The sequence below is a fragment of the Triturus cristatus genome, chromosome 8 (assembly GCF_964204655.1).
Source record: "Triturus cristatus chromosome 8, aTriCri1.1, whole genome shotgun sequence".
In the NCBI taxonomy this organism is placed as follows: domain Eukaryota; kingdom Metazoa; phylum Chordata; class Amphibia; order Caudata; family Salamandridae; genus Triturus; species Triturus cristatus.
The window spans coordinates 1,223,552,145-1,223,566,614 of NC_140591.1; the positions used below are offsets into that span (position 1 = coordinate 1,223,552,145).

A 14,470-nucleotide genomic window follows, 5' to 3' on the forward strand; every position below is an offset into this window, starting at 1 on the left:
ACAAACACATAAAATCAATATTTAAGTATTCTACAATCACATTAAAGGTAAACTAATGTTGATTCCAACAGAATATAACGCATTTATGTACAAGAATCAGTCCTAATAAATACATTCCACGCCATCTGTTTCAACTTAAGAATGTTTGAAATGATTCTGCCAAACATTGTTTGTTCCCCATATTGTAAGTCTTCTATTGTGGTATCCTCACAGAAGACAATAGGCTAGAGCACGAAGGTAGTGTCTTAAAGCAAACATTTTTTAACAAGCCCTCTGTTTTGTTGCATGACATGTAAAAAAGTGTTTGTGCCATTGCAACACTATTGACAAAATAATCACCAAGACATCCCATGGTTATTCTTCGATACATGAATGAAGAAACAAATGAATGAATGAATGAGTGGTTTGTAAAGCGCATAAATCACCCCCAAAGGGGTATCTCTGTGCTAGAAAGCAACAACCCAGGTTTGCAGTTACAGAACAGTTCGGTTTTCAAGAGTTTCTAAAAAGTAGGAAAATCAATACATTTACGGAGGTCAAGAGGCAGATGATTCCAATATAGAGGCGCTAGAAGGGAAAAGGATTTGCCCTCAGAACGGGACTTCATAAAACGAGGGATAATAAGGAGGAATTTGTCCCCTGATTATAAAGATCTGCTTGGCCGATAATGGAGAAGTTTATCTGTTAAGTAACTGGGTCCTTTACCGTTGAATGCTTTGTGTACAATACAGCATATCTTGAACTTAATTCTCGGTCTAATGGGAAGCCAGTGTAACTGTCGCGAAAGAGGCGACACTGTGGTTCTGGATGGCATACTCTGTACCAGACGGGCTTCAGTGTTCTGAACCACTTGCAGTTTATTTAGTCAGGCTTCATTTGTAGCAGCCAAAAGAGCATTGCAGTAGTCTAGGCGGCTAATCACTAGTGCCTGAATCAAAGTTTTACGTACCTCGAAAGGGAGGAATTGGAATACACTTTGCAAGAGCCTCAGCATGTGGATACAGGTACTGGTGGTAGCTCTCAATTGATCCCTCATAGAAAGGGTCTGATCCAACCTGGTGCCTAAATTCTTGACCACTGCCTTGGGTGCTGGATGAATGCCTAGGTTTGCAGGCCACCACTCTGCAGTCCAGAACTTTTGGGCAGTTCCAAAGAGCATGATCTGCGTTTTTCTGGAATTCAGCTGGAGAATATTTTCAGCCATCCAGGCTGAAACCGTTTTGATGCCTGCCAAGAAACGGTGTTTAGTAGTATCTTTATTGTCAAAAGATAGGAGAAGTTGGGTGTCATCTGCGTAAGGGAAAGGGATGGACCCAAATTCTCTAACAATCTTGGCCAGGGGAGCTACCTACACATTGAACAGAGTGGGGCTTAGGCAAGAACCCTGCCGCACCCCCTTGGTGAGCTCAATAATATGCGAGCGAAATGGACCTAAATTAATAGTGGGTGTACGTTGACTTAAAAAGCTGGAGAACCATTGTAGGGTATGATGCGCAGAAGGTGCAGGTTGGCTGCATATTATAAGATATATTGCATATAAATATCACTGAAAGAAGAAGTGTTTAATACTTAATACACATAATCTCTTATATAAGCTAGTGATCTGCATATTCTTCCACTTTTTCCTCTAGAAGCATCAGAAGCATCAGGATGCTTATCTTCATGAGAGACACAACCTTTTTCTCACTTGGGAATTTTGATTTTGGTTGACAGCCTAGAGGCTATTTTATCTTTACAATATTTCCTAAAGCAAATTTGTTACTTGTTACACATTTTCTCTGGTCAAAGTATTTCTTCCTTCGATCTTGCTGCTGCAACTCTTTATTTATCCATTCTCCAATTTTGTTGTTCTTCAAACCTTTACCCCAAACCATCCATTCTGGATTTAACGTAGTATTCATTGACCTCCCTTTACACAACTCAAAAGGTGTTTTACCAATAGTTCCATAAGGAGACATTCGATAAGCTGTCCTCCTGTCTTGCAGTACTTGTTTCCACTTCAAACAATTATCTCTTGCAAACTGTATGCTCTCTTTATATGTCGTATTCACCCTCTAAATTACACCATTTGTCTCTGGGTGATACAGAGAACACCATTTGTAAGTTATCTATGGTCCATTAAATACTTCTCCATTTCATTAGAACAGAATTCAGGACCATTATCTAACAACATAGAATCACGATAACTTTCTCTTTTGAAAATCTCATCTAAAACCGTTTTCTAATTGGCAGATCTTACATCTAGCAGGCAGGTAACCTCTATCGACCTAGAGTATAGATCTATGATAACTATAAGACAGGAGTGTGATGTTCCCATGTAAACTTCCCATACTGTATATTGCAATTTCATCCCAAGGAAATATTGGAAGCTCCCTACACACCATGGGCATTTGTCAACACACCAATGCTTTGTAACTTTACACAGTATACAGCCTCTGACCAGCCCTTCTACTTTCATGTCCAACCCTGGCTACCAGAAGTGCAATCTTAATCTCTCTTTTGTTTTCACAATTTCCATGTGATCTTCATGTGCAAAGTCCACAAGTTTGGCACGTAAACTCAAAGGTGGTACGAACTTTGTTCCATGAATAAGTATGCCATTTACAACTGATAACTCATTCATGATCATGGACCATGGCTTATGTAGCAATTTACCCTGACCAGCTACCACTCCTGCAATTACTTTGGAAATGTATTGATTTTTATCTACCTCAGTTCTCCACTCCTCATGTTTTCTGGTTCCCAAATTGACTTCACATACACTCACCTCTTCATCCACAAATGTTTCTGACCTCTCCCTAATGTCATCTACTTCAACCTGTATTGAGAAACAATCTTCTGACCTGTTTTTCACTCTACGTGCATATTACACAGCGAAGTCGTATTCCTGTAGTGCAATGATTCACCTCCTTATATGAGAGGAAACCACATCCAATCCCTTCTTCTGAAACACTTCTCTCAAAGGTTTATGGTAAGACAACACTTTGAAATTCTTACCCCAAATCATATTTCTGAACGTTCTTAGGGCTCAATGTATATTGCCAGTGCCTCTTTTTCAATGAATGAATAGTTTACCTCTGCACCCTTGCCACACAGAGATGCACAGGCAACCAAATCTTCCTCTCCTCCTCTCTTCTGAATCAGCTCTTCACCAAGCCCCTTAGCACTAGCATCTGTTACCACACATTTCCTCTCCAGGAACAAAGCCTTGAAAACATGGTGCATTTTCAAGATCATTTTTTACAGATTCAAACTCCCTCTGCCAATACTTGTCCCAGACAAACGTTATATTTTTTTTCCTTTTGTCGGCATATTTTGGAATAAACTTACAATATTACTCCACCATTCACAGAAATGAAAATAATTTGTCGTTGTTGTCTCGTATTTTTAGTTTTTTAAATGTGTCAACAAGCTCTGTCTTTGGACTGTGATAACCTAACTCATCTACTTCACATACACCAAACCTACATTTACTTTCGTTAGCATCAGTCCAGTTTTCCATAATCTATGTAAGATATTATGTACTCTTGAATAATGTTCTTCCTTGGTGCTACCAAAAATTAACACATCACCTTGAAAACACTTTACTTCTGACTACCCCTTTAAGACAGATATCATGATCCTCTGATAAATAGAGGCTGCTGATATTAATCGGAATGCCATTCTTAAAAATGTGCATTTCCCCATATGAGTGGCAAATGCATTGATTTTCTGCAAAAGTGTATCCAGTTCACCCGGATGCCATATCTAAAGTCATGAAATAATTGTTACCAGTGAGAGTTGAAACAATCTCATCTATATTAGGGAGAGGAGATCTATCCACTAAAACCTCTCTATTAAGTGCTGTATTGACAGCCACATTTCTCCATTGGCTTTTCTCACTAGCACTAGTGCCATGTGTTTCCCTAATGGCGCTTTGTAATTTTCCCTATGCTAGCCTGAGTGTGCACGTTGTAGGCCGCATTTTCTTCTGCACACATCTCTAGGTAGACACATTTGCTTTATGCCACATTGTACTTTCACACAGAACCTGCATATGTTTTTGTGTTCTGTTCTTTTCCTGGGATTTAGTCTGAACATCCTACACAAGGTCAAACAGTGCCCCTTGTTATTCAGATACTTGTACCAAGAAATAACACGCAAATGCAGCTGCTGTTTGTGAGCACACACGTTTTGTCATATAACTGAGCACAAGACCTTGAAAAAACACACACGGTGCTGATGCAAGATAGCTACGGCAGCTGTGATGTAGAACACCCATCTGTGTATGCTAAGGTATGGGGTTTGCCACTAATCCCAGAGCTCTCACAGATATAATCATTTTAGCTTCAGTAGAAGGGAGGGGGATTAGGATATTTTGTCTTATAATATGACAGGGCTTTTTATGATATATGGTAGATTGACCATGCTAACAGTGTTTATAGTATGCATTTGTTTTCTAATTGTGGCACGAATACTGCATTTGAGTAGATATTTGAAACTTCCTTCGAGTCTCTTGCTTATATTATTGTGGACGAGTACAAGTGAGAGAGCGAAAGAGTGTGTCTTGTTACTGTGATCCTTTGGAGAGGGTCAAGAGTATTGTGTTCCGGGGTGCCAATTGACTTGTTTCTCTAGTAAGGTTTGGAGGGCGAGTGAGGTACTATAGCTAGGCAGACTCGGGCTCATAGATACTGAGGTGGTATGGTGACTCAGTCCCTACATGCCAATGTTCTATGGTCCGGTGCATAGTTCTGTTCCTGAGCATAATTCATGCATCTCTATGGGAGATACCCAATTGGTTGCTTCCACTGGTTCAGTTATCCTTAACTTAATCAGATGGTCAATCTCCTTCTGTACTCTAGCTTGAACATTCAACGGTATTCTGTGCACTTTTGCTGCAACAGGTTGTGCCCCACCTTTAATTTGATATAATGTCTGTATCTTCTCAAACATCCTAACTCATTGCAGTATACTCCCTCAAACTCTTTTCCAAACTGCTCAGTGTTGTTATCTATCCCTTGTACCTGAATTTGTGGCTCAGCATTGGGATTAACTGTCACACCTAACAGCTCCCGGTGTTGCCGAGCCATAATTTCATCCCCCTTTTTTGATACATACACTTTTTTTGCTAACAGTTTTCCTACAAATTCAATGCATGTCATGAAGTAACCCCACATCTCAATGGGTAGAACTCCATATCCCACAGGAGAAATATCCATTCTGCTAATTTTGATCTGGAGAGATGTGAACATGAGTCAAATTTAATCTCCAAGTCCACTCCCTCAAATGTGACTTTACCAGTTGGATGATCACCCTTGTGACCACCCACCTGAAACATTATGTTTTAGACCTCTTGTTTCATCTCTTTTTCCACTTTCCTTCTGCAACATTTTACAAAGTGCACTTTTTTCCAGATGCATTATTTCTTTGCTCTCTTTTACTTTTACAGGCTCTGAATACACTTATATAAGATATCTCCTAACTTATCATATTAGCTTCCAATTTGCATCACACACACAATCATGCCTCTTTCTGTAGATGACAGAGCTTGTTTTCCAGAAACAAAATGGTATCTGTGTGACAGTGCACAACCAAGTGGGTCCTTTTCCATGGAAAATACACTTTATATCATTCAAAAACAAGATGGTGACCAACTTCAGCAATCAGGTCATTCTCTAAGGAAAGTAGAGGTTGTATTACAACCAACTCTCCTTTTTCTAAAGCTGATTGGGCGCACCAGTTTCCAAAAGCCACTGTAGAGTGCAAATGCATTTCACAGCAGCTCAATGTCATGAAGACCATAAACAATTTGCAACACCTCACCAGACATGTTGGGTAATTTTCCTCATCTCATGCAGCAACCCATCTCTCTGTGAAGTCTCCCATCAACACAAAAGCATCCTCATTAAGGAACAGCTCTATCCAAGTGCGACCAGGTAAGCTGTGCTTCACAATGTTGAGGTGCAGGCTTTCATCAATAGGTGTATCCCATCCTCATCGTCAGGTTGAGGTGTCTTATGGATGCCAAGAAAGGCTCCCACCAAGGTCTGTGTAGAAAAGCTCTTTAATTCACCTCAGCCATCAATCTACAAGTCTCAACTGACTCCTCTTAGAACTTGCCAACATTCTTCCTCTTAGAATAGAATCTCCAGTGTGATGCGTAGCAACTGAGAACCTTTACTAGGTCACCCCACACAAGGCATATAAAATCTCTTGAATCCTAAAAAGACAAGAAAGACTTACAGAGAAAAGAACAAGCAAATCAGTTGTGGTATGAATAAATCAGGGCTTGGTGATTCCAAAGATTGCCTCCTCAACATTGGGCTCTGCAAGGCTGACCCAAGAGCTGTGTACTTCCAGAAATGATTCACCACTGGTGATGGGATGAGGCAAATAGCTGAACAACAGTTCCAGAAAGGTTTTCCATGACAGTTAGTTGCCGGTATACCCTTCTTCTCCAACACTTTCACAGTATCAAATTTCACACTTTGACAAAACGTGTCCATTGGTGGTAGCCTGCCACTGCAAACTTGCAAGTGTAGTACTGGAAGCATCCAACCAACCATATGCATATCAGATACACCAAACAGGATGATGAGTGGTCTACCCAGGCAAAGGCCTAACTCTTTCACCTCTTTGACTTCCGTTTAGGCAAATGGCTAGATACCTGATAAAATAAACAACCACCAACTCTGCAGCTCAGCAGCCATGATGGAAGTAGGAAACTGTGTGCTCTGACAGGACAATGCCTTTCACCTTATTTTTCTGCACACAGCGTTAGCTGTAATCATTGTACTTCTCAAATAACTTCTTCCTCCAAATGAATATAAACGTCTAATCCTCTGTTATTCAGTTATGAAACCTATGGCAACACCAAATCACATATGGTCCACTAAATAAGTTTCCAAAAATCATTTGGGTCTAGAAGGAACTCTCTAAAAATCTACCCATCATTACATACCCCTTGCTGACACTCTTGACTTAATTAACTACTGCCATTACCTTGATGTTTGCACTTTGTATGCCCTACAAACAGACACTACTTGAACCCACCAGTTTCAACCTTAAATTACTCTCTTTGCATGCATTAAAAAACCTCATACACTTATATCTTAAAAAATGGTAAAATAGCCACACCCTCTAATACCTGCATTTATACTATTGTTCCTTGACACCATAAAGTCAGTCATCAAATGACCAAGGCCTTAAACTTGCAAATACTGGTTAGCTACCTCCATTACCATCTAGTTCCTAGAATTAAACATACTCTTTGTCTTTCTAACATATTCATAACCAAATCGCCAATTTCTTCACAACTTTTTTCTCTAAAGGCCAACCAAATCCTCACAACTCTCTAAACTTCCCTCCGGGTGCTTGTCCATGTCCCATTTCATTTTTGTTGGAATTCTACCATCTGGTTCCTGAACCATCCTCTTTCCAATTTCAGCTTTTCTACATATCCTCTTGTCTCCAACTGTAAACATTCCCATTTTTCCGTATACATACATTTCTGCTTCCTTATTTTTCTCCTTGTACTGCTTAATCATAATAGTCTACATCATCCACAGATTATACCATACTTAATTCAATGGCACCTATTTGTTTCACGAATGTACATGTTTTCCTCTTTTTAAAAAAAGGGTCTGGCTGGTCCATCTGTCCCCAACAAATTCCATTACAATGTCACATGCTCTTTCTGTCTCAAAATCTTGGACTCATTTTGAAATAATTTACTGATTACCAACTTACTGCATTCTTTTTACTGTCAGGGTTTCATTACATTTACTCCATTAACTGAGTTGTTACCTACTCCCTTCACTTCACTACAGCAGCTTACAAACAGTTTGTCTTCTATACTCTTCCTTGTCTGCTCTGACAAGTCAGTTTAATATTTTGCTCTTGGAGTAGAGATCTATGTCACTTAGAAACTGCAACAGCCCACTGCTAAATAATTTAGGGATTGAAAAGCAACGGGTATAGATACACAGCCTCAGTTTGCCCTCCACTATGTCCATACATTATATAAAGTAATAAAGTGTCTGCATGCTCTACTAACTTTTAATTTGATCGTATTCTTTTCTTAGACAATTATCTGACATTCACTTTCCTAATATGTTGTATTATGCAGCCTGAATTATTATTGCGAGACATTGCCAGGTACAGTATAGTCTGCTCATAAGAGTTTGTGTGTGATAACTAAAAATAGAAAACAGAAAAAAGTAAAAAACAGAAGCCTCAGATGTGTTTATTGTCCGTGCATACGATTTCTGTGAGACTTATCCTTTTGCTTCTCTTGTCTTTTAGTGTGCCCGTTATGACAATGTGTTTACTGCTGAAATTCTAATTGACAGAGGGATAAATGTTAATCATCAGGATGAGGACTTTTGGACACCAATGCATGTGGCTTGTGCATGTGATAACCCTGACATCGTCTTGTTGCTGCTGCTGGTAAGTGAGCATTGCTATGCTTTGAGCAAATTTGAACCTTATAGTATAAATAGTATGAGGCCACTTCTCAAAGAATAACAAAGTTATATATGTCACCAATAAAGCTAAAAGATTTAAGTAAGATTATCATATGCATTCAGAACTAGGAATTATATGAAGCAAATTAAAATCTAAATAGACACGAGGCAGTGGAAAAGTAAATAAATGCCAAGAAAGACTCATTTTAAGGTCAAGCATTCGAGACCTCTTGTATAAACTTTAGTATATACTTAGATATTAGTATTTCCTTATATGTGTATGTACTTGTTGGGCTCTGGAGATCAACCCTAGGACTTGTTTGCTTCCGCTTAGGGACTTTTATTTCTGTTCAGCTGCCTCTATTTAACTTTCTTGATAAAAAACGACCAGCAGAAGTCAGTAAAATACCAGAATCACTTTAGTATTCTCTAGACTCAAGTCCATAGAAATTATCTTCCACCAGCACCTGTAGACAATAATATTTTTTTCAAATTGTGTATTTTCAGTGCTATGACCACCGAAGGCCCTGATTTTATATTAAAAACAGGCAATATTTCTCTCCATGTGTTCCCATACCTTGCGTGTCACGCAGTTTGGTGCTTATTTTCCCTCCATGTTAAAAAACAGTAGCTGTTTCAGCACCCAGGCTAATGTGCTGCATAGCTAAATACATATAAGGTCCCAAAGGCGAGGCCGATTGCATTTAAAATACTTGATTACAAGGGCAGTTGCTAATCATATTCTGCTTTGAAATTCAGACATTGCCTGCATTTTTCGGAATGAACGATGACATATTTAGGGATTTCGGCTCCATTTCCATCTAGTACGGAAAGCAGTTTATAATGCTGAATTATTAAATATTCCTCTTAAGTGCTGATATGTATACATCACCACAGCAGGCCCAGTTTATAATTGTAAATGTCAATCTCAATGTCAGGAAATGGCAATATATTGAAAGGTGCACGTTAGAGAAGAACATCAGTGGGATTTTCTGTTGAATTATTATAGACAGTTTTTAATTAGTCTCATGGGAAGTTACACATTAACAAACTAATCTTGAGCGTGCAGCTAGTATATCATGAACAGTAATCCGGGTTTTATCTTTGGCAGCAGGTTGTTCGTGCTTACGTTATAAATTTGCTTTGTCCAAATTACTTGTGTGAAGGCTAGCATTTGTTTCTTGTCTTTTTTTAACCCCTTCGGTGCCACGCCCTTTCCCCCTCCTGTGCCGGGCGTTTCCTTAGTGGGCGGGTTTCATGACGAGATAGTCTCGTCATGGGCACAGCGCGACCGTGCTCCATGACGAGACTATCTCGTCATGGGCACAGAAGAGGTTAAAGAAAAGTGTCCTGAGTACGAAGAGTGACGGATGTGTTCAAATATTTTTACCAAAAATTCTATGAAAATGCCAAATTAAAGTTAAACATGGCATGTTAAAGTATTCAGAAAGCAATGTTTATCGGTGTTAACTCAGAATTTTGGTGTTGTCTCAGCACATAATCCTTATATGTAGAATAATACAGACTGAAATAGGCTCACTTTGAACATCAATTTAAACAATATTCATGAAAACTTTAGGCTACAGTCTCCGCCATTGATGTTCAAGTTCAATGCACTAGTTCTGGTAACCTCGAAAGCTTTTTTTACGAACAAAAAAATAAATCAAAATATGAAAACGTGTTTTTCCGAATTTAGACTGAATTAGAACTCTGCCAAGACCATCAGTTACTTGCAGAAACCATCTCCTAATATATTTTTACAGAGAAAATGATATTCATTCTCCATTTAGTGCGTTTTTTAGTCTTTTATACTCTATATACATTATATACATGCATTATGCAAAAATAAGAAAAACACATCCATAAGTGTTTTCATGGTTTGATAACAAAATCAATTGTCAGGATTGGAAGAATACCACAGTGGTCCACTGCTTGAATCTTTTGAATCGAATAACAAACTAGCTAATACAATACTATATTTGATTACAGCAGACCCTTCAACTGTTAACAGTGTAATATAAAATAGGCCATTTAGGATGAAGGCCTATAAATTATTGAGGGTTACTTGTTGGAACAGGTATTCGCCAACGATGTCTATGTCTGAGTGAAGGTAAGTTTTTTGCAATAGAGACTGAGTTGGCTAAAGATAATAATAATGATGTGTGTGAGAAACTGAAAATGTGTTGGTAGTTCAAATTTGACAGTGTGTTGACAGAAAAAATGATGTTGAAAACAGACAAGTGGTTTGAACTTGGAATTTTAAGAACAGCAGTGTAATATATATTTTCTGTTTGATAAGCGTTTCTAATAATTTTTAAGAGTATTAGTTATTGCATTGAATATTTTAAACCATACATGTGTACAGCCATACTTATCTAGCATATTTTTTCTCAATGTTCCATTTTAATCGTAGTGTTTTGTATTTAAGCCCTTGAAAGATTCACATTGACAGATTTGCTGTGATCCCTAGTGTAGTTGTAATATATATTCCTGTTACCTGGCTTTCCGTGGAAAGATCTGAGGTACCAGGATAATAACTTGACATACAAAGTGGTAGTTACTATAGATCATTCCTCTTTTCATGTTTTCAGATTGTTAACAATTTTCGACCTCACAAGCCCTATATCAATGTCACATTGTGTTGCTTTAGGAAAATAAATTATTCTGACATTTCTGGGCCTTTTACACACTGCATGGCAGATGATGCTTCATAAATAATAATAATCCGGGAAAGTTTTCACAGAATGTAATGCCTAACATTGATCTGCACAACTTCTGAGTCCATGAAAACTGAATTATGTTTTAGAAGTGGCTGTGACAGGTGCTCCAGAGGACATATTTTACTTGAAGTTGCTGCCAAGTATGATTCTTTCTCTGGTTAAATCTTGTGTAAGAGAGATGTTGGATTTTACTTTAAGCCTGGTTTCAATCTCATTTAAAAAATACCACTGAATGGAACTATGATGGATTTGTTATCTACCTGCTGAGCTCTATACAGCATATGCCAAACAAAATGAAATGTTTCCTGTTACCTGCAATACTTGACAGTTATTCTTCAATTCATTGTTAGAGAGGATTCTTTTCAGTGTTTTGTTGGGATTTCCTTTTTCATAAAATCTAGTTCCTATTATCTAATATATTATTTACTGGAATAAGAGTTCATTGAGATAATGCTTTGGTTTCGGTAATCTTTCCATTAAAAATACATATATCATTTTAATTGTCACTGTTAATGACTTTACAAGCAACAACACAGTGTGAATGATATCTCTTCACTTGGATAAGGGATAGAGTGTTTGATACTGAGCAATACCACAATAATGTGTAAAAGTCAAAAATGTCTTTCTTTTTCCTGTCTAAGATTTAGATGTACAAACATTTAGAATAGAAATTTCTAAACAGCGGTTTTTTGCAAATCACTATTTGGTAATCACTATTTTTAATGTATGTAACTTTTATTTTTAAATTAGCCATTTGTAGGTTTGTCACAAATTGACCCACCTCGTGATTATTAATGAGCTATGTTGCAATTTTTAGCCCATTAAGAATGACTGACATTACAGGGATCGTGGTCTGTTGGGGTAAGCAGACCACCATATCTGTGATTGCTTTTAAATAAAGCAATCTTTTTTTGTAATGCAACCCTTTTTCCTAAAGGAAAGCAGGATGTGTTTAAAAAATGAAAATGTAAGTTTTATTTTTTAAGAGAAGGTAGTAGTGCATAGTACCACTGCCTACTCTTTGAAGGGGAAGAAATAAAGATATTTTTCGTTTTTGCGCTACCACATGTAAGACTTAGCATTTTGACGCCTCCCCAGATTTGTCAGTCTTAGTAATTCTGGAAATGCGCTATAATCCATGAGTGGATGCATGGGAGCACCCAAGCGCCACACATAGAAGCCTTTCCCAGAGCAGACTAACGCAAGGCAGTGACTTGCGCTGCCTTTTGTTGCTCCAGATTTACCAAACATAGCTTGGTAAATCTGACTTTAGTATTGTGTTGCCTGTGCGACACCATGCACGATGCAAGGGCAACCCAATACTATGATAAATCTGGCCCTAGGTTTTTTGCAGCCAATCCCCTCTTTGTTTGGAATTTTAACAAAATTCCATGAATACCTGTGAGAAGATGAAACTGTTTTCTTTAAGTCCTTTGGAGTGTAAAATGTTGTTCATGAGTAATATAAAGGGTGATGATTTACATATATAGAAATACCTAGAAAAAGTGAATTTTCACTTTAAATCATGTTTTTTCTTATTCCTCCTGTCTGTGACACCTGAGTCACAAAGCATTCTATGTGAGAAGCTCTGCCTTACTGCTCTTTTACTTGTGAATGTCTTTCATGTACAGTCGAGCCTTTAACACGTGTCCACTACCTTAAGGTAGACTATGGAGTCTTGCATGCCTGAAGAAAGTTTGTTAATGCTCATTTCTAAATTCCCATCAAAAATTTTATACACCAGGTAAAGGACTCTATGGCTCAGTTGTTTTAAATATTGTATTTGGACTACACATATGCCTAACTGCAACCACTGGCCCGTGGGGATTTAAAGAATAGGTGAATGGAATTCCATTGGAACACATGCCCGAGCATCCAGGGATTGTACTATCTAGGATGATCAACAGCCATTAAGGGTGATACCTTTTGACACAGGAGAATGGGGAAGGTGTCATCCTATATTTAAATTCACCTGTGAGCCATACTACCCAACCTCAGAAATGTTTAGTCATTCTAAGTTTTTTGACTTTGAAGTGTGATATGCAAAACTCTTACGTATCTAGGAGAGGTGAGTTCTCAGTTCTCCACAGAAAGAAAGATAAGAAATGGTGCCCAAGATTTCTTTGGTTTTTATTTTCTGCCATCTTACTTATTTTCTCTATTTCCAATAAGTCCCACAACTAAAAAAAAGTACAGCCTATCTGTGACCCAGAGAGAGTTAACACTCTGTTTTATTGTGCATGGAACATATGCCATCAGCCTGCCCTTTAATGAATGCAAAGGTCCATTATAACATAACCTCACAATCTGGGGATCTGTTTTTCAAAGATGGCATCAAGGTCATTCAAGATTGATTTGCGTTATTGTGTTAACAATGCCATAATAGTTAAAGCAGTGTGCCTGGAGATACAAACTTCCTCCAGTATTTCTCTGATTCGCCATGACCCCATACTTTCAGTCTCACTGGAATCAGTTGCCACATTGGCGTAATGAAACTTGATGGGGCCCCCTTGCAAAGTACATGGAGGGCCCCCCCTGCCACAGAGTTGCCAGTACATTGCTATTTTAACAAATTATTTTCTACCTGATAAACATATGGAAGTGGTAATAGCTCTGTAGTATTTATTATTGGTGAGGCATCTCCTGATTACGGTTTCCAACCTTTTCTGGCTGGGTGTCTTATCCAGAAGAGATGTGGGGACAAGAGTGTATATATGATGAAAAAGGCATTTGTCCTCTTCTTTTGTAATACGCATTTTTTTAAAAATCTATTAGACATGTACTTGTGCGTGGTTTGCCAGGCTTATGAATGCTCAAGTGCCATATTTGCAGATAGCATAGCCTTTCTTTTTCCTGTAGGCGGTGTTCATTTTTGATTGGGTTGAACAGTATTTTACTTTCCAGATTCAAAGTAATCCAAATGTTTTTACACTTGTCACCTCCATGTAAAGAACTCACTGCCCATGAATAGTTGCTTATAATCATGGCAAACCAGTATGGTCATCAGCGGCAAGGGAATAGATGTGAACTCTCTCTTCCCTCGCCACTGTGTGTCTCACACACCTCGTGGATGGTGTTGTTACAGAGGAGGAATGTAGGCCCTACATCCTGTACATTTTGGGTATCTAGAGAACCCTCAAAATGTACGTGCTTTGAAATGTTTGTCTTGGGTAATGCACCAGCCCTTATCAAAATTAATTTTATTCCCTTCTATTATGTGCCTTAATTGTGCTGCTTGGTAATAGTATGCAATATCCAGGCTGCCCAGTCCACCTTTTCCAGGACTGCAAAGTGTTATTTTTC

At 38.3% G+C, this 14,470-nt stretch overlaps 1 protein-coding gene across 2 annotated transcripts in view; it reads left to right on the forward strand.

Annotated features, from left to right (window-relative positions):
• MYO16 (myosin XVI) overlaps positions 1–14,470 on the forward strand; it is a 2,357,781-nt gene that overhangs the window by 450,596 nt on the left and 1,892,715 nt on the right. For both annotated transcript variants that reach the window (XM_085622905.1, XM_085622906.1), the window contains exon 4: positions 8,287–8,430. In XM_085622905.1, the coding sequence (XP_085479031.1) occupies positions 8,287–8,430 (144 nt within the window). The remainder of the gene's footprint in view (positions 1–8,286; positions 8,431–14,470) is intronic.